This window comes from Pongo abelii, chromosome 8, assembly GCF_028885655.2.
Source record: "Pongo abelii isolate AG06213 chromosome 8, NHGRI_mPonAbe1-v2.0_pri, whole genome shotgun sequence".
Classification (NCBI taxonomy): domain Eukaryota; kingdom Metazoa; phylum Chordata; class Mammalia; order Primates; family Hominidae; genus Pongo; species Pongo abelii.
Genome location: NC_071993.2, coordinates 94,551,080 through 94,577,672, shown reverse-complemented (window position 1 = coordinate 94,577,672; position 26,593 = coordinate 94,551,080). Strand labels below are relative to the sequence as shown.

Below are 26,593 nucleotides of genomic sequence, written 5' to 3'. Positions count from 1 at the left end.
AGCTTAATCATTTCTAGCTTTTGATTTAAAGTGAGAGATGTGTGACTCTTCCTTTCACTTAAACATTTAAAGGCCACTGTAGGGTTATTAACTGGCCTAATTTCAATATTGTTGTGTCTCAGGGAAAAGAAAGCCCTGAGGAGAGGGATAGGGACAGGAGAATGACTGGTTGGTAGAGTAGTCAGAACACAACATTTATTAATTTCACTGCCTTGCATGGCTGTGGTCTGTGGTGCCCAGAACAATCACAATAGTAACATCAAAGATCCACTGATCACAGATCACCATAACAGATACAATAATTTAAATGTTTGAAATATTACAAGAATTACCAAAATGAGACAGAGACACAAAGTGAGTACATGCTGTTGGAAAAATGGCACTGACACACTAGCTAGATGCAGGGTTGCCACACACCTTCCATTTGTAAAAATCATAATATCTGCAAAGCACAATAAAGGGAAGCATAATAAAATGAGATATGCCTGTATTTTCATTTCAGAGGAGGAAACCCAGAAAGGCTACCTGACATGTGACAGGCCACGGAGCTGGTACCTCTCATTGAGTACTGTCATAATTTAGAATTTCTCAAATACTGCATAAATACTGAAACAGAATTTTATTAAATTATTAAATATTTAGCATTACGACATTATATAAATATTATCGTGATATTTAGTAACAGTAAATAATAGTATATTAAATACGGAATAAAACAGCCATAATCTGAATCCTGCATGATTCAAACTACTTTGGCAGAGACTATATTTGTTCTTCACCTACCTGGCACTCTATGCTTGATAAATTTCCTGTGTTGGGTTCAGAAACAGATTTTGAGAATGATAATTAAAATGAAGTATCATGGATCCCATCTTCCTGTAGAATGAGGAGGAAATGGGGTACCACTAGAGAGACTTTTAGTTGTCTTTTCTTTTTGGCCTATGAGTGTGTGTTCAGGTGCTGCAAATCCTTATGATTGATTCAACTTAAGAAATATGACTAGTCATCAAAAACAAGACAAAATACAATCACTGTATTTCATGGCTTTAGACATCATTCATTTAAACTCTTTCACCTGTTTATTTCCAAGAGTCCCAAGGAAGGGGTGAGCGAGGGACAGAAGAGGTTTCTTAAATAATAGCCTGTGAGGACACTATGATGACTATATATGGAAAGCCAGTTTATGTAACATAAGTAGGATTAAGTGATGGAGGGACTCTAATGTGGAAGGTGGCACACGGTCCAGCCAGAGGTTCAAGAATATCTGGACAGAATTCTAAAGCTGTTTTTAGCCAGCTAAGAATTATTAGCATTTCTTCAGCTTTTTACAAAACACTATAGAAGAAGAAAACATGATTGGGGAGTCAGCCTCTTTGTCTACTCTCCTTTACTCTCCCCTTTTCTGATCTCTCATTAACCTGAGAACTCAGAAGGCATAAAGAAATGGGTAGGGGCATGCCTCTGGCACTGGGCCTTACTTGGGCATTCAAAGGTTTCAGAATTGCTGATATTTCAACTGAATAAGTAGCAGGCTAGAAAGTAGAAAGGTTTGTGAAAATCTATCAGGTATACTATTTTGAAGTTGAATGAGACTTTCATCCCTGCCAATTTAGTATACTTAGTTTCCTGTACTTCTATAAAACAAGTTATAGGCTTTGATTTTTTCCCCCCCTTGTTGTTGTTGTTGCTGCTGCTGTTTTCTGGTTCCAGAAACAATGACAATAAAAGGGGAAGATGGGAGATTTTTAACATCAGCTTGCCAGTGAACTGCTGCTGGGCCCCTCTAGGTGAAACAAGGCCTAGTAGATATTTCATCCTTAAACACATAAAATCAGCCAGCTTTGCCCTGGCCTTTGGAAGAAGCGCATTCAGTGTCTAGACAGGACATATCATTTCTTTTGCTCAATAAAGCTCCCTCAACTTTGGGAATGTTTCTATGAATTACCCACAGTAAATTAAAAAAAAATGTGTTGTACTTGGCTGGGCATGGTGGCTCCTGCCTGTAATCCCAGTGCTATGGGAGGCCAAGCTGGGAGGACTGCTTAAGCAGAGGAGTTTGAGGCTGCAGTGAGCTATGATCCAGTCACTGCACTCCAACCTGGGCAACAGAGCAAGACCCTGTCTCTAAAAGTTAAAAAAAAAAAACAAAAAAAGTATTGTGCTCAAATGAATTAAATTTTATATGTAGAATAACAGCTCTGATGCTGTGGTTGTCCCTGAGGTTAATAGGAAGGTTAGGATTTGTGGCCGGGAGCAGTGGCTCACGCCTGTAATCCCAGTACTTTGGGAGGCCGAGGTGGGCGGATCATGAGGTCAGCAGATCAAGACCATCCTGGCTAACACAGTGAAACCCCATCTCTACTAAAAATACAAAAAATTAGCCAGGTGTGGTGGCGGGCGCCTGTAGTCTCAGCTACTCGGGAGGCTGAAGCAGAAGAATGGCGTGAACCCAGGAGGTGGAGGCTGCAGTGAGCCGAGACCGCGCCACTGCACTCCAGCCTGGGCGACAGAGTGAGATTCTGTCTCCAAAAAAAGAAAAAGAAAGGTTAAGATTTGCAGAGAAAAGATAAGACATGCAAAGTATTGACTTCTCAAATCTCAAGGCTTGTTCAGCGTCTCACTTTCATCTACTAAATTAATTTATTTTTCTTGTGCAAAATCCACTCAGCAATCTAAGTAAGGAAAAGTAAGCAAAAAATGAAGGAATGAAATATAGGGCAAACCTCTAACTTAAAATCAACAGCTGTAGGAGGACTTGCATTTTTATAAGATGTTTCAGTCTTTAGAAATTCATACTAGCAAAGAATGTATACTCAATAAATGGTTGTTACTTGACAGATGGGAATAACAGCCAATATTAATGATGGTCTTCAGTGAACTGAGAAATATCCATACAGTTATTTTCATGGATCGATAAATATGTTAAACTTAATTATCTTTGGGTCGTAAGGATGAAATCTTACAGGTTTTATATAACTATCATAAATGTTTTATAGACTACTGATCAGTAAGACTTAGCCAGAGGGGTGTATTAAGAATGGGAATGTGAGAACCAAGAGGTCAGCAGGACAGAGAGGCACAGCCTCTTCACAAGTCAGAGAAGATAAACATTTCAGACAAGATGCCATGGTTGAAAACTGAAGAGGTAAAGTCCTCATGCAAACACAGAGGAGATATGAAAAGATCATTGTCCTTACAGAATCTAGGAATGAGAGAATATCACCTCATCGTATAATGAAAATAACATCTGAGGTATTACACCAGCATGTTTACTGAGCACTTGCTAAGTGCCAAGCATTGAGCTCAGCACTGTACATGTATTGTCTCATTTAATTCTTAGTGCAAGGCCATGGCATGTGTACTGTTACTGTTCCCACATTAAATATAAGGAAACTGAGGCTTGAGAACATAAGTAACTTGTTCAAATTAACAGTCAGTAAACAGTAGATCTTAAATTCAAACCCAGGTCTGTAAAGTCCACGTTCTTACACCCTATAGATACCAAGACTCCCCGATTGGACTAGTTTCTGATGGACACATCAGGATAGGGCAATCATATAATTATCATCAGTAAAATGGTTTGAATCGTATGTCATACCTTTGGACCACTTGTCTTTTCTCCCCCCTTCCCTTTTTTTCCTCTTTAATCAGGTTAAATCTATACCTCTCCTATGTCCTAGGCATCCTCTTTTCTCTCTAGTCAGGTTAAATCTTGTTAAGCCTCTCCTATGTTCTAGGCACCCTCTTTTTTCAAGATGATAATATCTTATAGGAGAATAAAGACTTCAACTATAATTCTGTTAGCTGAGTACTATGCCAGCGCTAAGCAAAGTGAATTACGGGAACTAACAGAATGGACACAGAGTTTAGTGTACTTGCGCTTAGAAGATTAAAGATCTCAAATTATTCTTGTTCATTTTAGTTTCACATATGTTTCAAGGTTATCAGTTATTCTGGCTATTAGAGAAACGGGTGGGAGGAGGAAGGTTTTATGCAATCTTAATTTTTAAAATATTAAGTACCAGTACCTATTATTTTCTAAATACTTTCAAGGGCATTTTCCTAGAATCAGGTAAATGAGAGCAGGCAAGTGACCTACTTACAGCAAAAATTGCTCTAGGTTATAAAGGATGGGAAGCCAAGTGCATCCTGAAAACCACGGCATCTGGTCTTGTTTTATGCCTCATCTATCAATCTGTTGTTACAGGAATTGAGAATCAACATTTCAACTATTGTTTCTTCTATTTTAACTAATGCATTTATATCTTTGTTATTCTTAATCTTTCCCACCTCCTCCCCATTTAAGAAACCATAGGCAGGGGCATTATGAAGGTCCCAATTTAATCCTAGGGAGATCACTCTTACATCTATGCCTTAAAACTTCTGCTAATGAGGCTATAGTAGGTTTAGACATCTGAAGCAATTCTGGTTTTGCTCAATCCTGATTTTTCACAGATAGTATCATTTGAACAGTACTGTATTAAAGTTAAATAAAATATTGTAGGTTGTAAATTTCCAAGTTCTAGAAAACATTTTTTGGTAGAAGTTTTTAAAAAGTACACTTGGCAATGCTGCTTGAGAAAAAGTTTACATAGAAATGCAGATTGTGGATTAATATTACCCTGATAACACAAGAAAATTATATATAACTTCTTTTTATATACATTCATTTAAAATTATGTGTAAAGTTTAAAAACATAAAAGCATGGAAAGTAGATTTACAGCAATATGTTCTTTGAACTTTGCTGTTGTCTTTTTTTTTTTCTTCAGTTCTCTCCTTTTTACAGAATGGAGTTATCATTTCATCTTTCTACTTCTTCCAATCTTTTGAAATTTTAAATTTCCATTATTTTTTCCTTGATTCTATCTTAATCTTTCTTTTTTTTATTTTTTAGTTTAGCCTTTTTTTCATTTTTTAAAAAAGTTTATGGGTACACAGTAGGTGTGTGTATCTATGGAGTACATGATATATGTTGATACAGGCACACAATGTGTTATAATCACATCAGGGTAAATGAGGTATCCATTACCTCAAGCATTTATCATTTCTTTGTTACAGACATTCCAATTATACTCTTTTAGTTATTTAAAAATGCACAATAAATTACTGTTGACTGTAGTCACCCTGCTGTGTTATCAAATACTAGATCTTATTTTTTCTATCTAACTATATTTTTGTACCTATTACCATTCTCACTTCCCTCCTACCCGCCACCACTATTCTTCCCAGCCTCTGATAACCATCATTCTACCCTCTATCTCCATGAGTTCAACTGTTTTAATTTTTAGCTCCCACAAATGAGTGAGAACATGCAAAGTCTGTCTTTCTGTGCCTGGCTTATTTCACTTAACATAATGTCCTACAGTTCTGTCCATGTTGTTGCAAATGACAGGATCTCATTTTTTTAAATGGCTGAATAGTACTCCATTGTGTTCCATATTATTCTTTCTATTGGAGCTTCAAGTACAGCTTCAGGTATAGCTTCATATTCTTGCTTTACTTTTCTTTCTCCACCCATTCTACTTAATTTATCTTATCAAAATAATGGTTCATATGATTCAGAGGACATGATTTAAGGAATTAAAAAATAATAATTGAGATTATTCTTTTATGATATTTTTAAAAGAACCAAGGTAACCAAGTGAATTATACTGGCATAATTACTGTTATATAACTTTACCTATTTGTTGAAGTTCTATTCTTTCTAAATCATTGTCAAGTGAATTATTTCTAATGAGCAATGAATACAGTCAGGTTTACTGTGTTTACTTATTCAAAGATTTCAGATTTGTTTTTCCTTCCAAAGGGGTTCTATCCTGAATCTCATCATGAGGCTTCCTTGCCTTGATTTCTTGATGTATTCCAGCTGGGTTAATGGTTCAGATGACCAGATAGGCCTTTTAGGCTAAGGTGGTAGAGATTTTTGCAAAAATACATCTACAGTCTTCATTCACTAGGGCAGAGTTTCTCAAAATAGGGTCCAAAACTACCTATATCCCAATCAGCTCAGATGTTTGTTTACTGACTTATTGATAGGCTTAAAGAATAGAAATTTATTTCTCCCAGTTCTGGAGGCTGGGAAATCCAATATACTGGCATATACTGTGTCTGGTGAGGGTATCCTTCCTGGCTTGCAGACAGACACCTTCTTGCATCCTCACATGGCAGAGAGCCCAGATGCTTATTTTAAAATGCAGATTTCCAGGCCAAAACCTACAGTAGTTGAACGGGAGTCTCTGAAGACTGGGAGCCAGGAATCTGCATTTTGCCAAGTTGTCCAAGTTAGTCTATATACAGTGAAATTTGAGAACACCTAATTTTTTTTTTTTTTGAGATGGAATCTCACTCTGTCACCCAGGCTGGAGTGCAGTGGCATGACCTTGGCTCACTGCAACCTCTGCCTCCCGGGTTCAAGTGATTCTCCTGCCTCAGCCTCCCAAGTAACTGGGATTACAGGCACCCGCCACCACACCCAGCTAATTTTTGTATTTTTTTTTTTTTTAGTAGAAACAAGGTTTCACCATGTTGACCAGGCTGGTCTCGAACTCCTGACCTCAGGTGATCCACCTGCCTCGGCCTCCCAAAGTGCTGGGATTACAGGCATGAGCCACTGCGTCCAGCCGAGAACACCTAATTTAAGGAATCCTTTCTTCCCACCAGGTATCTAGTGCATTAACCTTGGTTGCAGAGCAAACTAGCTACACTCCATTTAATAACAAAAATGGAAAATTCAGCACCTTGGGGGAGAACTGCCATAACTATTTTAAGAGTTATTGATACAGAAAGCACACACACACAAAACCCAAAAACTTTCTAGAATAAAGTAATAATTATTTCTAATATCTTGATTCTAACAAAGAACAAAGGCCCAGAAAGTCTACAATCTGCTCTAATTTCCTGATTAATATTATATATAATGAATTATTTATTGAGCCCCTACTGTGGGCCAAATATGGTATTTTGTGTTGCCAGGGATTATATAAAGCTATCCTGGAATGAAAAGCATATGTTCACTCTGCTGTATTCTGGAAGAACCTCATTGATTTGATGATTGCTGAAAATGAATGTACTTGATGTCTTAGGCCCAGACATGGAAGGTTTCTCAAGGATTTGCTAAATGAAAATGTTAGGTCCAAAACATATAGGTGTAGGCATTTGGTTTATAGCTGGACCACTGGAAAGGGAGTGAGGTGTAGCACTTTTCAAGCTTGTAGACTCTTTATGGTCAGCCTCGATGACTTTATTCAACAGTTTCCTTTCCTGTGCAATCATCCCTCAGATATTAGGCAGATGAATTGAGACTAGATGTAACCATATTGGGAACTCCATTTCATTGTAGGATTCATTTAGGATGTCTCTAGTAGAGTGACTCATGATTTGCCTGAGACTTTGTCAGCCAGTTTTATATCCCAGCAAACCTCTTAGTCTCATGCAAACTGAAACTGGGTAGGCTGGTCACCCTGGTCCTTAGAGGAGGGCAGGTGAAGCTCTTAGTTGAACCAATTTCACTCGGTAAATGAATGAAAATCCGTTACTATCTTGAATTTCTCAGCTCATTTTCCTTACCAGTGGATATAATTACCCTATTGGGGCACAAAACCTGTTTCTTTCCTTTAGTGACCCTCCCCCCTTTTAGCCCTGTCAAACCATGTGCCCATGAGCCTCCCAAGCAATGATTCAACTTGGGATCATCCAAGAACCCAGTGGAGAGTCTCTTGAAAGTCTGCTGAGCACTGATAGCCTCTGTTTTGTTTGTTTGTTTGTTTGTTGTTGTTGTTTGTTTTTAATGAACATTGTCCTGGTCTCATATTCTGTTCTTCTCAAAGGTCTATCTCTCTAAATAATTAGTCTAGTAATCCCAAACCTAGCTTCATATCAATTTTTTTTTAAAATTAGGAATGTAGGCATGCACATATATAAAGCCTTAAATATTAAAAAGGCATGGGTGTATTAAATTCCATTCTGATTCCTGTCCATGAACTTAATCATAGTTTTCAACATTCATGCATCTCTTTCATCCCATCCTTTAAAGCCTTGTGATTTTGGCATTTCATGGTCTTACTTTCAACTAGATTTTAAAGTTTAGCTGGTATTAAATTACCATCTCAAAGAGAAAATGTAAAGTACAAGGTTTGAATTAGACAGACCTATGTTCCAATGCAATTGTTGCCTTTATTTCCCAAGTATATGAACTTAGAAAAGTTTCTCTAAGGTTTAAGCTTTAAAATTTACTCATTTGTAAAAACGGAGAAAATGATAGCTATTTTAGAGGATTTTGGGGGAGATATTTAGGTTATGCATGTAAAGCACATAGAAGCTTATTGCCCCACCCCAGCAGACATTCACTAGGTATTATCTTCACCACATTATTACAAGTTTGTAACTAGTAACATTCGTTAACAATCAGGCTGCAAAATTGTTATTATTATTGAGACAGGGGCTTGCTCTGTCGCCCAGGCTGGAGTGGAGTGGCTTGATCACTGCAGCCTTGATCTCGCGGGCTCAAGCGATTCTCCCACCTCAGCCTCCCAAGTAGCTGGGACTACAGACATGCGCCACCAAATCCAGCTAATTTTTAGGTGTTTTTTTTTTTTTTTTTTGTAGAGACGATTTCTCATTACGTTGTCCAGGCTGGTCTCGAATTCCTGACCTCAAGTGATCCTCTCGCCTCGGCCTCCCAAAGTGTTGGGATTACAGGCATAAGCCACCGCGCTGGCCAAGCTGCAGAATTCTTTAGCCATCAAAGATGATGCCTCAAGTAGAAAGGCACAAACTGCCTTCCTGAGGAACACAGGGAGAACTCTCATTACATCATAGTCTCACCGACTCTATCTGAAGGAAGTGATGCTTCTCGTATCTCAGGAGTGTCTAATGTCATCTGGCCCACTGGCAGTCTGTGTATTCAGGAGGCTCTGGCTTTCAGGTTTGCTCCCTTGGGACCTCTTGTGTCACGTCGCTCGTTCTGGAAAGGAAAAGGGGTAAAAGAAAAAGGGAAATCACCAAAACGCAAAATCTGTTACCAGATGCCCTATTCCGTCCTAACTACCGGGTCTGCTGGCGTGGGCTGCTAAATCTATTCGCGGAAAGATTGTCAGGCGCCACCCCCAGGTGTTTGTCAGCACAGAGATGGGGGAGGAGGGTGAGCTCACCCTAGAAGTGAAAGGCAGGTGGTGAGGGATGAGGGGTGAGGAGTGGAGGGTGGCCATAAGCTTCTCCGTTTTGGCTAAAGTACAGACACAAAGCCGCGGCGTGAGGGTTTGCACAGAGTGGTGGGAAGGAGAGAATGTCTTTGCTGGGTACGCAGAGCATTTCTGCACTCTCAAGAAGGCTGCCCGATTTGTCAGGGCTGCGCCCCGAGTCCGCGAGAAGGGCAGGGACTTTTTGTGATAAGCGCCTTCCCAAACGTAGTGTCTGTTAAACACAGAGCCTTAGCGAGTGCTGCTCGCAGACACGCCGGCTTCGCAGAAAGTCTCAGTCCAGCAGGTAGCAGGTTAAGCAACCATCGAGTGCGCGAATTTGCTCTCCCTCACGGCTTCTAAGCCTGGGAGCACGCCCCCTCCTCGCAGGCGACTGCGGGTCGCGCATGCTCCGTGGGAAGGAGTGCGCGGCGGCTCCCGCCGGAAGCGTTCTCTCCCAGGTTGCATTTCCTTCCTGTGTGAGGCCGGCCGAGGGCACTTGCTCTCGCTGTTTCTGCTCCTGGGTGAGTAGCTGGTTCCCGTGGGGCCTCATGGGATGGTTGTCGTATCCTTCTGAGGTCCTTTAAGGACCGTCTCGGACCTGGGAACCCCCGGAGGAAAGGTCACCCCGGTCTTCTCCCACGCCCCACCTCAGTGCCGCCCCCAAGCGCCCCGCAGCCCTTAGTATCTAGAGGATTAACCTCCAAGGGCGTCCCGGGCCTCGCCTTGGCGTCCGGCCCGGCCTGGGCCCTTAGGGTCTGCTTAGCTCTTCCCCAAGACTCGTGCTATTCCTGAGGGAATCTTTGTCGGTATCCTGGTCACTGTGGGGGTTTGAGGTCGTCCCGGAAGACTTCAGAACCAGGCGAACCTAGACGAAGGCGGCTGGAATCAACCAGGTCTGATTGTCGCACAGGCGCGGCCACCACCTTGTGCAAAATCGAAGGTTCTTCAGGGCCGGGCACGCTTTTACAGAAGATGGTGATGTTAATAATAACTTGCCCTCTTTGTGAAGATTGGCAGGCCTTCATTGTCATAGGCTGTATTCGTAGGGCCTTTATGTCTGCAAAACTGGGACTTTTGAGTTTGAGAAACCATTTGTGAAATACTGCAATGAATTAGGAGAGAAATACTACAGTGAATGCTATGCTATGAATGCTATACATGTCAGTAAATTGCTCATAGATGAGGTAGTACGATTTCACGGTTTTCCACTCGGAAATGGATAACTTAAAATGAAACGATCTGATACCATATTTGCATAACAAATAACTCTAGGTTGTAGTGTTTTAGAATGTTTCTTAGTTGCATACAGCACTGTCATCGTATGTGTACATATTTGTGTATTCATTTTGTTAAACCTACTGTTTATGCAGGATTGAAATACACTCCCTGCTGTTGTATGCACATGCAGCTTTTATTGTGTGTTCGCTGTGATGGTATTGCTGCTGTAACAGCCTTACATTGCAGGTATATCAATAGCAAATGAATGATACATGAGTGTACAATAAAGTATATATAGTTACAGTCTACAAAACAAGTTTCAGTTTCATTGAAGGATTTTGAAGTAATTTAAATAGATAGACTACTATTTTACAAGTGGCCTTGGTAGACCTAAGTCTTTACTACATTAAAAATTTCAGAATTGGGAAGGATATAAACGGGTTTTGTGTCTTGACCTTTTATGGGATTAAAAGTTGTTACTATCTTGATGACTGGGATGTGTTCATAACAGCCCTAATTTGTTCATGTAGTTCAATGAATATCCAATAGATGACAGTTTTATCACTACCAACTCTAAACGAAAACGTTTTACTGGAATGCTACCGCTTTTCACAGATCAGGTTAATAAAACCCTTATCTTGTCTAAATTATTTTCCTCTGTGAGTATACCCCACGTAGTGATATAACACGTTTCAACTGCATTTTCAACTTTGTGGAATAAAGACTAGAAAAGTCAGTTTTTTACTTCCTATGAGAAGTGAAATATTGTGTAACCCATTTTTTTTGGAATCCATGCTGATGGAAGATAGCACACTTTGATTTGTTCCATGAGGAGAGATTTCAGTTAGGTGCCTTCTCCTTTTTGGCTTCTTTTGCTTTCTTTATAATTAATATAATAGCCGGACAGTGTGTTCTTTGAATAAAGTGGTGCTATCTTAACAATTATTGTATATGCAATATATAGTGGGCGTCATATATAGATGTTCAGTAAGTGCTAATTGTATGAATTAAGTCACTTAACATCCCTAGGCCAAAGTTTCTTCCTCCAAAATGAAGGCTTTCAATTATTTAGTTGTTAAGTTTAAATTAAATCTAATTATTGTGAAGTGAATGGCTCTTAGTGGAGAAATGTGGAACCTTTTGGAAATCCTTCAGAAGTGACTGTTGCAATGATTGAATGGGAGATTTTCTTCAGTTACAATTTATCTGTTGAACAGATAATTTTTGAATAGCCTCTGTTTTGTGTGTGGCAATTATAAACATCTGTTTTGTGTGTGACAGTTATAAAGGTAGATAAGATATACATCTTGTTTATAAGGATTTAAACTCTAGTTGAATAGATATCTCAAAAGGTCAATAATAATTAAAAGCAAGACTTTTTTAAGATAGTGTAATAGGGCAAAATGAATAATACAGAAGATTCATGTGATTTGAAAGGCTTTATGGAGCAGATAAAGTTGATTTTTGAGGTTAGGATAGAATTTGACTAATCCTAAGTGAATGAGAGTAAATGGCCCATGCAGGGTACTAGACAGATACGCTGAAGGGAAAATATATGTGGGATTTTCAGATGGTAGTGACTCCAGCTATTTATAGAGTCCCTTTGAAAAGGAGTGAAAGAGAAAATGCTTAAAATTGACTCTGGAGCTAGATTCTAGATAAGAATAGTTTTGAATGCTTGGGAAAAGTATAAAGGAAATACTTTGGAGTCTTTTGATTAGAGAGGAGGAGTATATATCCTTGAGTGGAGGTGAGGTGTATAAAAGGAAATAAAAAATTTTTGGAGCTATTCTAGAGGGAGGAAGGTGAAGAGGCTCTTTAATTTAGTACTAGTGAGAGGAGAATTTTAGCGCTGGAAGGACCGTGGATATTAATCTATGCAGTACCTAACTTTTATCTGCTGAGCCATACAAATTCTGTTTTTTTTCATGTTTATGTGAGTGCAAATATATATTCTCTTTTTCTTATATATCCCATAGCATTCAGCACACTCCTGTGCTGAGAGTATAATGGCAGTAGTTGAAGCTAAAATCCTGTCTCCCAAAATGTGATAGTCATATCATCTCTAACAAGCTTATTCTTCTGGGTAGTTATTGCCATTGACAGAGGAGTGTATGTCTTCTGTAAGCCTAGCTTTGATTGATGCAGCTGTTCAGGGATATATGCAAAAATAGGCACATTTACCTCATTTTTTTTCTCTTTAGCTTGGGTGAGTGCTGCATTCTTGTAGTAGTAGTCTCAGTTCAAGATTTTTCCAAGTTCTATTGCTTACTACTTAGCCGGGTTGTTGGGAGCAATAGTGTGGCTCAGAAAAATTAATACCACTTATTATTGAGGAAATGGCATGTTTAAATTTAAGCAGGCCTTGAAAACCTTTAAAAGTATGTATGAGGAAAAATTGAGTCAGTTCACAATTTGAATTTCACTCAAAAATTACCTGGTCTACGTTACAGTTAATAGAAGAAATTCTTACCATCACATTAGTATTGTTGGGCTGCCTTTCTTCAGTTTGATTAGTGTTATAGTTGATACTTTCCTAGACTCTGAAATAGTTCTTTAAAGCTGTTTTGAGTAAATAACCTTATTTATTGTATTTTTCAAATAAAATGATTAATTCTACTACCAAATAAATCTTAATTTCTAGTCTACTTCTAGTTTGCAAGAGGAGCTTTAAATGTATTTGTTTATTTAACATTTAAAAATCCATTTCTCCTTAAAATGAAACACTTTTTTTAAGGTAGGTAATATTTTAATTTAACTAGAAGTTAGTTTTTCTTTCTTAGTTTAAGTTACTTTGTTAGTCTTACCATTTTAATAAGTATAGTTATTACCTAGTGACATTTCTGCTTGTTTTTTTAAGGTTAACAATCAAGATGGTACATGCCGAAGCCTTTTCTCGTCCTTTGAGTCGGAATGAAGTTGTTGGTTTAATTTTCCGTTTGACAATATTTGGTGCAGTGACATACTTTACTATCAAATGGATGGTAGATGCAATTGATCCTACCAGAAAGCAAAAAGTAGAAGCTCAGAAACAGGTATGATTGAAATGTTTGAAGATCATTTTTCTTGTGGCTAACAAATATTTTCCCCTCAAACTAAAAATTTGGTAGAGTTAACAAATTAATGAGAAATTCTATAAGACCCACATGAAAATGTTTTGGTACTCATAATTTTATTACTCTTACAAAGTACTAGTTTATTATGACATTATTTCAAGTCATTTTTTACTATATAAACAACTTATCAGAAGAAGAAAAATGAATAAACAATATAATATTGTGAACATCTTCATTAGAATATTTTTGTCAGCTTTAAAGGTAGGATCTAGATAAAATTTTTTAGGCTAACCCAAAATATTTATCTTCAGTAATGATATGCCTTTTGCTGTGTGTGACATCTGAAATGTGGATAATACTGAAATGCTCAGTCTTAAACTTATAAGCTACACTAAAATCTAATTAATGAATTGCTCTAAAAGTTGTTGATTATTAATATAAGCTGTAGTTTTTAACTTTTCATCTGCTGCCTCTTGTGGTCATTTCCTTTTAAAGGTGATATATTTGGTTTCTGTTTGTCATCAAAACATAAAAACCTTAAAGGAGTCTTACAGATTTTTTGTGCTGTTAGGTGGCTTTTCCCTTCTAGCTCTTTTTTTTCTTTTAAACAATAATTAATAACTAAAATATTTATGTCTTATTGAATATCTTATGGTATAATAACATAATTTATCTTAAAATAATTGAATAGGATATTCATGGATTTTTAGATCTGTCTTGTGAGTCGTGACAGATTTATTCAATAAATATTTATTGAGTTCCTATCAACTACTTGGTACCAAAGAAAAAAGATTAATCTTGTTCTTTCAAATGCTATAGGCTATTGTGGGAAATAGGGATGTAAATAAATGACTGTTTTACAATGTTAGCCCTTAAATCAGTAAAAAGTGAAAACCACAATTTTATGAACAGTGCAGTAAGTATATATCTGAAAGGCTCTTCGGAGAATTCTGAACTTTTTCCTTGAATTTTATTATAAAATAGTTGACTGAAGTTCTAGATTATATTATCAGCCTATTTGTAAGTCTCTGGGAAGTCTGACCAGAGTAGATTTAAAAAAAAAGAAAAACTAGTTTGAGTATATCCATATGTCAACCTAAGTGTCGGGTTTTTTTCTCCCACCTGAATCATGAAAGTCAGTTTAAGTCTGACGTCAAAATATAAGGTACATCGTTTCAGCATTTTAAAAAGCAGAGGTGTGACTTTTAAAGATAATTTTGTCTCTTTTTCCTCTTGGCTTCTAAGAACTCCTGGAATACACATATAGAAGACATACAGAAAGCTCAATATAGATGCTAAGTACTACAAGCTTTCATTGAAAATTGTGTGTATAGTATTATTCTAAATATCAGGTATATGAAATATTAGATACTATGTCCTTCATAGTGCCCATGATAGGGAGAAAAGACTTGTTCATGATAATATAAATTATAATAGTAAGTAGCATATCCCAGTTGCTTATTGAGTAGTGTAGACAGAAACTGTGGCTCTTAGAGAAAATAATAGTCACCAGTGATTGCGGTAGTTGAAGATGGGCTTCATGAAAGAGCTTGGCCTCTAGGGTAGACAAGGACAGTTTTAAATAGAATGCATTACTTTTTCCTTCTTTGGTCCTTTTTGTTTTGTTGGGTGGACTGAGGCTGATAAAAAATACACAGCATTTTAGAATCCCTCATCAACTGAAAAGGAGGGATACTTTTTGCTTCTAGCATTATCCCATTCCACAGTAATTTACCAGTGTTTAAAACACTCAGGATGAAATGGGATTTGCTTGGCCAACGGCTATAGCTTCTTGGTTACCCCTCCTCTTCTCTTCCCTACATCTCTGGCCAGCTATTAAACATGCTGTTGACTGGCCATGTGGTGGCTCACGCCTGTAATCCCAGCACTTTGGGAGGCCGAGACAGGCAGATGACTTGAGGTCAGGAGTTGGAGATCAGCCTGGCCAACATGGCGAAACCCCATCTCTAATAAAAATACAAAACATTAGCCGGACGTGGTGGTGCACGCCCAGCTACTTGGGAGGTTGAGAATTGCTTTAACCCGGGAGGCAGAGATTGCAGTGAGCCAAGATCACACCACTGCACTCCAGCCTGGGCAACAGAGAGAGACTCCATCTCAAAAAAATAAATAAATAAATATGCTGTTGACCAATTGAAGACTTCTGTAGGCAGTCTTAACTCATTAAATATATTTGAATGGGTGGGTGATATACAATGTTTTAAGATAATTCACCTTATAGTAGTATGCGGAAGGAATAGGAGTCAAGAGGGACTAGAAGCAAGATCTGTTAGTGATAGACAGCAACAATCCTGGCAAAGACTTAGAATAAGAGGGTGACAAAAGGAATGACATGAGTGAAATAGACTAACACAGATGAATGTAGGAAGGACTTTGTGATGATGTGGGAAAAGAAAAAGGACATCTTAAAAATGAACCAAAGATTTGTCTGGATACCTCAAAGACTCATAATATCTTTTATAGAGGTTTGGAAACTGATAGGTAGGGCAAATTTATGAGAAGATGACACTTGATCTGGCCATGTTGGGTTTGTGTTGGTGGTAGGAATTCAGGAGGAAATGTTCATACAGCAATTGAAGTTGCAGGTGTGAATCTCAGAAAAAAGGTCAATCCAGAGGTATATTTCCTCATCGATGGTTATAAGTAGTTGAAGTCGTTAGAGCAGTGAGGCTCACCTAGGATAGAGTAGGCCATACGGTTATTCCTATATGTGTAGATATCATTTGTAGAACTTTTCCCAAATTATTCCCCATCTCCCCTCTCCACCATCATGATTTATAAATATATTTGTTGAGAAATTCTAATGTAATTGTCACTATAATAAATGGTAATGACTATACTAAGAGTGATGAAGTCTCCAAAAGAGATGGTGTAATGCAACATAATTGGTAAGCTGAAGAGTAAGCCTTGATACATTTCCTTCATTTAGGGTATAGAAAGATGATGTGCAGCCAGTGAAGAATGAATAGGTCAGTATGGGTAGCAAGACTGACTCCTGCTGAAAACAGCTAAACAAGCTTGATAATTTTTTTAAAATCTTGTTTTATTTATTTATTTATTTATTTATTTTTGAGACAGAGTCTTGCTGTGTTGCACAGGCTGGAGTGCAGTGGCACAATCTCAGCTCACTGCACCCTGCTCTTTCCGGGTTCAAGTGATTCTCCTGCCTCAGCCTCTGGAGTAGGTGGGATTACAGAAGCGTGCCACCACACCTGGCTAATTTTTGTATTTTTAGTAGAGATGGGATTTCACCATGTTGACCAGGCTGGTCTTGAACTCCTGACCGCAAGTGATCTGCCCGCTTTGGCCTCCCAAAGTGCTGAGATTACAGGTATGGGCCACCGTGCCTCGCCTAAAAATCTTAAAGGCATTCATGAGCTATCAACAAAGTAAAGAATGCAGGTTAAAAACTTAAGGCAAAAATTTCAGAAAGCTAAGGTGAGCTTGATTGCCAGTGTTTACCTTGAGAGAATTTGCTGAATTCTGTTTTTATGATTTCAGAGGGGCTCAGTATACAAAACATAGGGCCAATCTAAAGTAGGTAGTTTCATAGATGATACTCCTATAAATCTAGAACCCCAAAAGGCTATCTGTAGTATTTCAACTAAAGATAAAGTCGTAATGTTTTAAAGATGAATAGTTTAAAGAGAGAAATTTAAGCCATATGCTGGGTGAAGTAACACATCTAAAATATAGATTCAGAAAGGTTGAAAGTAAAAAAATGGAAAATGTATATACCACACAAATATAAGAAGAACACTGGCTGGGCAAAAAGAAATTGTAAGGCAAAGATATTGGAGAAAATGTTTGCTACATAAATGATGAAAGATTAAATTCACCAATAAATATAACATTTCTATTTGTGTGTAACTATTGATGTAGCCTGAAAATACATAAAGCAAAAATATGATAGAACTACAGGGAAAAATAGACATCTCCATCAACATGGTGAGAGATTTTTAACACCTAATAATTGTTCAGATTTTTTTAAAATTAAGGATATAGAAGATTTAAATAAAAAATGGACATGTATAGTATATTGTGCCAAAATAAATGCAAAATACATATCTCAAGCACATATGATTTGTGAAAATAAACCAAATACTAGATAATAAAACAAATCTCAAGTTTCATAATATTGGTAGCATATTTATTACATTTCCTGGCTATGGTGCAGTACAGTAGAGATCATTAGAAAAATAAGTTTGGAAAGTATGAAATATTTTAAAATGACTCCTGGGTAAAAGAAAGCACATAATAATGAAATGAATGGAAATAATAACATAAGTTAATGAAATAGAAAGTGAATATACAGTAGAGAAAAATCAATAAAACCCAAAATTATTTTTTTGAAAAGACATAAAATCAAGACTTGTCAAACCGACAAGAAAAAAGTTGCCAACAAAATACTACCTGGAACAAAAAAGGCCTAATATTGCTGTAGATATTAAAAACAAGGGCCGGGCATGGTGGCTTACACCTGTAATCCTAGCACTTTGAGAGGCTGAGGCGGATAGATCACCTGAGGTCAGGAGTTTGAGACCAGCCTGGCCAACATTGTGAAACCGTCTCTACTAAAAATACAAAATTAGCCGGGCGTGGTGGCATGTTCCTGTAGTCCCAGCTACTCAGGAGGAGAATCGCTTGAATCCAGGAGGCGGGGGTTACAATGAGCCGAGATTGCGCCATTGCACTTCAGCCTGGGCAACAAGAGAGAAACTCCATCTCAAAATAAATAAATAAATAAATAAATAAAATAAGGACTGTTCATAACTATAGTGGGCCCTTGAACAACAAACAACGTGTTTAAACTGCATGGGTCCACTCATAAGCAGATTTTTTTTTTTTAATGAAAGTTAAACTGAGTGTGCCCGTCTCTCCTGCCACTCTTTCCACCTTCACCTCTTTTACCTCTGCCAACCGGAGACAGAAAGACCAACCTCTCTTCCTCATGCTACTCAGCATGAAGATGACCCGGATGAAGTTAATATATTTCTCTTTATGATTTTTTAAATAACATACTTTCTCTAGGTTACTTTATTGCAAGAATACAGTATACAAACTATGTTATTAACTGTGTCTGTTAGTGATAAGGTCAACAGTAGGCTATTTTAGTAGTTCAGTTTGGGGGTAGTCAAAAGTTCTCTATGGATTTTTGAGTGTGTTGGGGTCAGCATCCCAATCCCTGTATTGTGTAAGGGTCAACTGTATGTCGATAAATTTGAGAACTTAGGTATGGGTAAACCCTTAGAAAAATATGCATTTCTAAAACTGACTTAAGAAGAAATAGAATACATTGTTAGTTCCATAACTATGAAATAAGTTAATAGTGAAAATATCTTTTTATAAAGAAAACTTCAGGCCCATAGAACTTTATAGCAAATTCTGCCAGTATTTAAGGAACAAATTAATAATAACCAATTTATGCAAATTCTTCTAGAATATAGGAAAAGAGGGAACACTTACAAACCTTTTTGTGAGGCTAGCATAACTACAGTTCTAAAACCTATAGTACTCTGTAATTTCTCTCTCTCCCTTCTAAATTGGTATAAGAATCTTAAATGTCAGCAAGTTAAATTCAGCAATATAGAAAAAATATAATGCGACCAGTTGGATTTATCCCAGGAGTTTAAGCCTGGCTTCATTTAAGGGATGGGAAATCAGTATAATATGCAACATTAACAGATTAAAGAATAAAACCTGTATGATTCTCCCAATAAATGCAGAAAAGGCCTTAAGCCATTCATTCATGGTTTTAAAAAGCTCTTAATAATATGGGAACAGAAGATAGTGTTATTTTTGTTTTGTTTTGTTTTTTGTGTTTTTTTTTAGATGGACCCTTGCTCTGTTGCCCAGGCTGGAGTGCAGTGGCATGATCTTGGCTCACTGCAACCTCCGCCTCCCGGGTTCAGGTGATCTTTAACTTGATAAAATGAATTTACTAAAACAAATGTATTTTATAGTGAAGAATTGGAAACATTCTCTTTATGATTAGGAGCAAGCCTGTTGTCTTTCATTACTTTTCATTACTTTTTTTTTTTTTTTGGCTTTTCTTTGTTTACTTTGTTTACTTCTTTGTTTACTTTTACTTCTGTTTAACATTTTACTGAGTTACTAGCCACTGCCTAAGTCAAAAAGGTAGGGATTGGAAAAGAAGGAACTAAACAGTCATTATTAATGGATAATATGATAATCTACATAGAAAGCTAAAGAATGTTTATAAGCTATCAGGATTCATGAGAGTTTGATGGGTTTGCTGGATTTAAAATCAGTATACAAAAATCAGCTGTTTCTGTATACCCATCATGTTTTAAAATGTCATTTTAAAAAACATTATATAGTAGCATCAAAAATATAAAACAACGGACAAACATAAGACATACAACACATTCATAGAGAAAATTATAAAACTATTGAAAGTTTAGTTAAATTCAACATCAGTAAAAAAATACTGGCAGATTTTCGTTTTGTTGTATTTTTTCCTGAAATTCATGTGGAAGAACAAAAGTCTATAAATAGGGAAGGCAATCCTAAAACACAAAGTTTTATTTAACTACTTTGGGTCTTGAGTTTTCTTATCTGTAAAAGAAATAATAATAGCACTTACCTTGTTGGATTGCTATTGAAATTAAATATATAATGTAAAATATAACTGCTGCATAAGTGTTTCCTATTATTTTTATAACTTAAAAGATTTGTACTGAGGACATATATAGAATGCATATGAATCAGTAGGAAAAAAATAATAGAAAAATGGGCAAAGAAACTTAAATAGGCACATTAAAAAAGAACAATCTCCAGTGGTCAATAAACATATGAAAAGATGCACAAACTGATTAGGAATCAAGGAAATGCAAATTAAAGTCAAATTGATATAACTTTTCACCCCTGCCAAGTTGTAAAGTTTTAAGTCTGTCAATAACATGCTGGAAAGAATGTGGAACAGTAGGAACAAAAGTATTGCTGTTGGGAATATAAATTAGTATAACCATTTTGGAAGATAGTTTGGCATTATCTAGTAAAGTTGAAAATGTGCATAGTCAGTGACCCACAAGTTTTATTCTGGGCATATATCCAAGAACCAGGAGATGCATACAAGTGTGCTCATAGCAGCCTTGCTTGTAATGGAAAAAAAGCAGGAACCAATCTGAATATTTGTATAAATGTTGGCATATGCGTATATAGGAGAGGAAAAACACTTTTCCTTCTACCCTTCAGAATTCTCATTTGAGCCTCTATAACAAAAGATAGATAAACAAGAGAAAAACAAACAAGTTTATTAACATGTATCAAGCATGCAACCAATAGGAGTACCAGAGATGAGTAACTCAAAAATTTGGTTAGAACTTGAGTGTATATAGTATCTTGGCAAAGAAACAATTTTTTAAAGAAGCGATCAGACAAAAGAAAAGGAGTCTCTAGGGGCAGCAAACTGTGGGAAACTAATGGTAGATGAAGACTAGTTGGTAAAGTTTGTTATGCAGATTCCTCTGGCTAAGTGTGTAAAGTTGTCTCCTTTGATTAACTTTTGTCCTTCCTGGTAAAGAGAAGAGGAGGGACACCTTTGTAAATTTATTGCTTTTAGGCAAGTAGGAGTAGGGCAGACAGCTTTTCTTGTATCTGTTTTTTTCTAAATTTCCCTCAACTCAAAATAATTCTTATGCCAGAGTGACATACTTTGGTCTGCACGTGCCAGAGCATAATATTCAGCAGAGAAAAGTGAATGAAATACAGATGCTCAACAACTCTAAGAAATAGTGAGACGAAAACATCACAGAAGAGTACATATAGTGTGATCCCATGTAGACATTCTGAAACATGTAAAACTAAACCTTAGAGAATCAAACATATGGTTAAGTTAAAGAAAAGCAAGAGATGATTTCAATTTAGGATTGTGATTTTTTTTTCTGGGAGATGAGAAGATCTGTATTTGGAGAGGGCCTCACCGAAGGACTTGAAAGATAGTGATAATGTTCTTGTTCTTAAACCTGGATTGGTATTGATTATATTGTGTTTCTTTATACCTCATCTAAACAGTCGATAAGATATTATTTTATCTACCTAGTTATTAGTAAAAGCACCATAAGAACTTAAAAAAAAAAAAAAAATGACCAGAGGAGTGAGAATAAAACCAAGATGATGTTTAGGATACTGGTGATAGTCTTTTCTACCTGAATACATCTGAAGTATACAGAGTACTGCAGACAGTCATAGTGGTTCACTGTGGCAGTGATTGTCAACTGAAACACTGTGTTCTGCAAAGAAATAATCAGAATTTGGGGAAGTTTGTGGGGTGGCAAATATAATTTTTTAAAACCTCAGAGATTATTTGGTTATACCTCTTCTCACTTCTTTCCCACTGTCTGGGGAATCACTTCTGTGATGTTTTCGTCTCACTATTCCATAGCCAAAGAAGGAGAAGGTTGCAAAAGAGAATTGATTATAAACGTGTTATAGAATGGTCAAGGAGAAGAAGAGGTCATGAGGAATATGATCTAAGAAAGTGGTGAGTAAATTTAGTGAAATTAAGCTTGGAGAGAGTAATTTCCATTTGGTGGAGGCAGCAAGTATAATTTGAGGTAAAAGAACATGGTCATTCTAGAGTTGGGGGAAAAGAAGAAAAAAAAAGGGAAAAGGTCAGTGGAGGAGGAGGAGGTAGAGAGGGGCTGCCTAAAAGGATATTTAATAGATGGAGGAAGGTCCCAGAAGAATCAGGAGGGGCTGGGGTCAGTAGTTATGGGAACATTTTTAGGGTAGAGTTGTTTTATTTTTAGTAGCATGAAGGGGAGAGATTGTGACTAAAAGTGAGTGAGTGGAGGAGGCTGGGGGCCTATTTAGGTAAATATGTGATCAGTATTTAATGAGATTAAATCATTGTGGATTTTGAAATATTAGGGCATGGTTGAAGAAAGCATGAATTTGTTGGGAACTCAATTGTTTTGTTACTATTCTCAAGCATTACTCAGCAACTTGGTGGCAGAGTGAATGGTAGTGTTAAATCGGCATTGGGGATGGAGCTGACTAGTATAACAAGAAGTGTAAGGATTTCTAAGGAGCACATCATTGAAGTAATGACTATGTGATTCAGGCCATTTAGAAAGTTAAGTATTACCAGATGGGAGATAATTTAGTTGGAGAATAGAAAAGAAGGAATTAGAATACACATTAAAGGCAAGGATCAGGTGTGAATGTGGGAGGAGAAAGGTGTGACTTTTGTGGTCAGAATGAAAGAGGATTGAATCTAAAAGCTTAGATGTAGAACACTTTGAGTATACCAGATAATCAGTGGGCCCCATGTGATTTTAAAGGCAATACGGTTTTGAGATGAGAGGTAGAAGATGACATAGTTGCATCAAATCAGAAACAGTATCCTGGAAGTGTACTGTTATGTTGGATTAAACAATATATTTGTAAATTTCTAGACTTGAAGCCAGGAAAACCTTCAGTTTGTGAAAGGCAGGAGATTTAATTGGTAATGAGAGAGGAGATGATTTCAACATGGCATTGTACAGGGACTGGGATTTTTCTGGGCACATACTGCTGCTTGGATCATATTTAGATGTAGTAGAAGAGTTTTGATAAGCTATGTTTTTGATGAAAGGGTGGGTTAAGTTAATTGAGATGTGTACTCTAATAGATTTAAAGTGCAGGATGAATATGTGTTAACTGTCTTGGGAATTTATAAATACAGTATTTTGTTTAGCATATTAATTAAACTACATAGGCTGGGCATGGTGGCTCACACCTGTAATCCCAGCACTTTGGGAAACTGAGGCAGGTGGATCACCTGAGGTCAGGAGGTCAAGACCAGCCTGGCCAACATGGCAAAACCCCGTCTCTACTAAAAATACAAAAATTAGCTGGACATGTTAATGGGTGCCTGTAGTCCCATCTACTTGGGAAGCTAAGGCAGGAGAATCGCTTGAACCCTAGTGGCGAAGGTTGCAGTGAGCTGAGATCTCACCATTGCATTCCAGCCTGGGCGACAGAGTAAGACCCTGTCTCAAAATAATAATAATTAGACTATATAATTTTCTTGAAATTGTGGTTTAGTAGTCAAGGGCCAGGAAATATTTCATACACGAGTTATACACAGAAAGTGACATACTATGACATTAATTATTTAACTTAAAGTCTTCCTATTTTTAGTCCTATCATTATACTGTAGCCTTGAAAACTGTTTCTGTTATTTTGAGAGAAGTAAGAGCTGAAGTTTTCTGTGAAGGAGTATACTGAAAAAACTTTAAAAACTTGGAAATCTCAACTGCCAGGAATTTTAAGAACAGCTATCACAGAATGCCAACTTGGAAGAGCTAACATTTGTTAACCCCAGAAAGCTGTTGTGAACTCCATTGCCAGTCAAGTGGCTTTTAAACCCAAGATTTACTGGAGCTGAGTCTTATAAGACTGAGAAGAAGCTGAAGTAAGTAAAATTGAGATAGGAGTCAGTAAGGAACAATCAGTTAGTGTTGCCTAGGTAGGTAAGGGAGTAGATAGAAGTGATGAGGAAAGAAAAGCAATAGGAGCTGGGAATCAGAGGAGAAAAAACTCTGCAGTATTGTTTTCTACACAAGCATAGTAGAAGGGCACCATAGTACTGCGAACCGCAAATACATGAGACAGGTCTCAGTTAATTTAGAAAGTTGATTTTGCCAAGGTTGAGGACATGCACCCATGACACAGCCTCAGGAGGTCCCGATGACATGTGCCCAAGGTGTTCAGAGCAGTTTGGTTTTATACATTTTAGGGATACATGAGACGTCAGTCAGCATATGTAAAATGAACATTGGTTTGGTCCAGTTGGAAGCAAAGGTGAGGCAACCTGAAGCAGGGAGGAGACTTCCAGGTCATAAGTAGATAAGAGACCAATGGTTGCATTCTTTTGAGTTTCTGATTAGCCTCTCCAAAAGAGGCAAACACATATGCATTTATCTCAGCAGAGGGGTGACTTTGAATAGAATGGAGGGCAGGTTTGCCCTAAGCAATTCCCAGCTTGACTTTTCCCTTTAGCTTAGTAATTTGGGGTCTCCAAGATTTATTTTCCTTTCACATTTCCTCTGTTTTCTTTTTAAAAATCTTTTGGAGAAAGCATATTTAGAAGAAAATGAGTCTCTGGTCTCAAGTTTCGTCTGATCTCTCATGGCTAGGATGGTTTATTCCTTGACGGATAGGTCCCGAGTTATTAGGAAAGCTCATTTTTAGCTGGTTGTGAAGTCTCATGTCCTGTGAAGAGAAAATAGGGGGAGAAAGGGAGAAAAACAACAAAAAACAAAAAACAAATCCTGGAAAATTTATATAGGCCACATTACCTGAAGTCCATATGTCAGTAGGCAGGTATTAAACTGGCTTATGTATGTAAGTAAGTTGCTGTTCTTTTCTTCTGAAGTTTAAGTGTCTAGCTTCAGTTCTTAGGGCATTAAGAAAGCACAGCTTAGTTTTCAGTGACTCCAAATTAGGAAAAATGGGGGAAAAAAGAGAAAGAAATTGAAAACATTATTTTGAAGACTTGTAGCCAAGAAAAGTTTGAATTCTGTCTGAACTATAGAAAATAATAAAAATTGAAAAATATTAGGCAGGACTAGAATCGAACAACAGGTGTACTATAGTTTTTGAAACATAATTTTTCTGTCTCCAGTTTCTCATTTTCACTAAAGACAAATTATGGTAGGACTAGAATCGAACAACGGGTGTACTATAGTTTTTGAAACATAATTTTTCTGTCTCCAGTTTCTCATTTTCACTAAAGACAAATTATGGTAGGACTGATTTGCTTTCTTATTCTTGGCCAGATTATTTGTATATAGTGCAGCAAGAATAATTATTTTGTTACATAGGCTTTTTTTTTTTTCGTGACATAGTCTTGCTCTGTCACCCAGGCTGGAGTGTGGTGGCGGGATCTCGGGGGTGATCTGCCTGCCCTGGCCTCCCAAAGTGCTGGGATTATAGGCGTGAGCCACCGCTCCCTGCCTACATAGGCTTTTAAATTGGCTTTGATGGAACTTTGTTCCATAGAAATAATCTCAGGTAAGACTTTTTTAAAGCCAAGCCCAGCCGTGGATTTGTACCATCAAATACCTGTGAATTGGGTGAATTCCTCTCCTCTTGATTCCAAGATAAACTTGGGGCTCCTGGGCCTGTCAGAAAGTGACATTCTTTACTTACAACAGGTCAGAAACGCTGTACAGGGACTGTGTAGATAAGGTGTGAGGCCAGATTTCCCAAGGGGCTTTCATTGGCTCTGTAAGTCAAGTTTGATTCCTTAAAGGAAAGCACACCATTCCAGTCAAAGCTTTGGTAAAATAACTAGTTTCTCCAATTGTGTCCTGTTACAAATGAAAACAGATTCTTATTGCACTTATGCAAATAACTGTATTGCCGTAAGTTAAGAATACTCACAAATAGTTTCCAAATTCTAGAGAAATCAGGTAGAGAGAAACAAATATGCTCCAAATTTTGTTCATAGGAGTCTACTGAATTGTTAGAAGCTGTCGATAGTGCAAAAGAAAAGTTTCTTTGAAAAAAACAAAACAAAGGATCAGCAACATTTTAAGCAAAAAGTCAAAAAGATAACTTCAGTCTTCTGTTAATTCAGTCCATGCAGTTAATTCCTGTTCTGTTTGATATTCATGGATGTTCCAGCTCTCTGTGAGTCCTGAAAGTTTTTCTTCTATTTTGATGTCACAATCTCCAATCAGAAACATGCATTCAAGAGCACCTGTTAGAGTTTTATAGCTGATTATAAAACCACCTTCTAAAGAGGACCAAAAGAAGGTAACAATTGTCCATGGATGACAAAAGTTTTAGGGTAGCCATAGTCAAAGACACAGTTGATGACAAGGAAATTTGTTACCTCTGTGGCACACAATAATTATAATTGTTAATGATAATGTACATTAAGTCATATCAGAATTATAGGAGTTTCTCATAATTTTAGGACACATACTAATAACATCTCTACAAATACAGACCAAGAAAACCAAACACCGTTTCTTATTTGACAATGTTTCCTATGTCATTTTTTTTTACTAAATAAGCCAAATTATGTCATTTTTTGAACTTTAGGGAACCTAATGTCTTAAAGGATTAATTAGGTCAAAAAAAGACATAATTTATCATTT

General features: G+C 37.2%; 1 protein-coding gene and 1 long non-coding RNA gene across 8 annotated transcripts in view; one reads left to right on the top strand and one right to left on the bottom strand.

Moving 5' to 3' along the window:
- ATAD1 (ATPase family AAA domain containing 1) overlaps positions 1 to 26,593 on the top strand; it is an 89,967-nt gene that overhangs the window by 13,870 nt on the left and 49,504 nt on the right. For 3 of the 7 annotated variants that reach the window (XR_010141377.1, XM_054521380.2, XM_063727018.1), the window contains exons 2-4: positions 8,606 to 8,924; positions 10,551 to 10,644; positions 13,259 to 13,433. Coding sequence is in view for 5 of the 7 variants with exons in the window: in XM_054521380.2 (XP_054377355.1) it covers positions 8,846 to 8,924; positions 10,551 to 10,644; positions 13,259 to 13,433 (348 nt within the window). In the remaining 2 variants the exon portion in view is untranslated. 7 annotated transcript variants of the gene reach the window in all.
- LOC134762061 (uncharacterized) lies at positions 174 to 9,710 on the bottom strand. Its single transcript, XR_010141585.1, has 2 exons — positions 9,151 to 9,710; positions 174 to 8,963 (listed from the first exon to the last, which is right to left on the bottom strand). It is a non-coding gene; the product is annotated as an uncharacterized LOC134762061 (long non-coding RNA).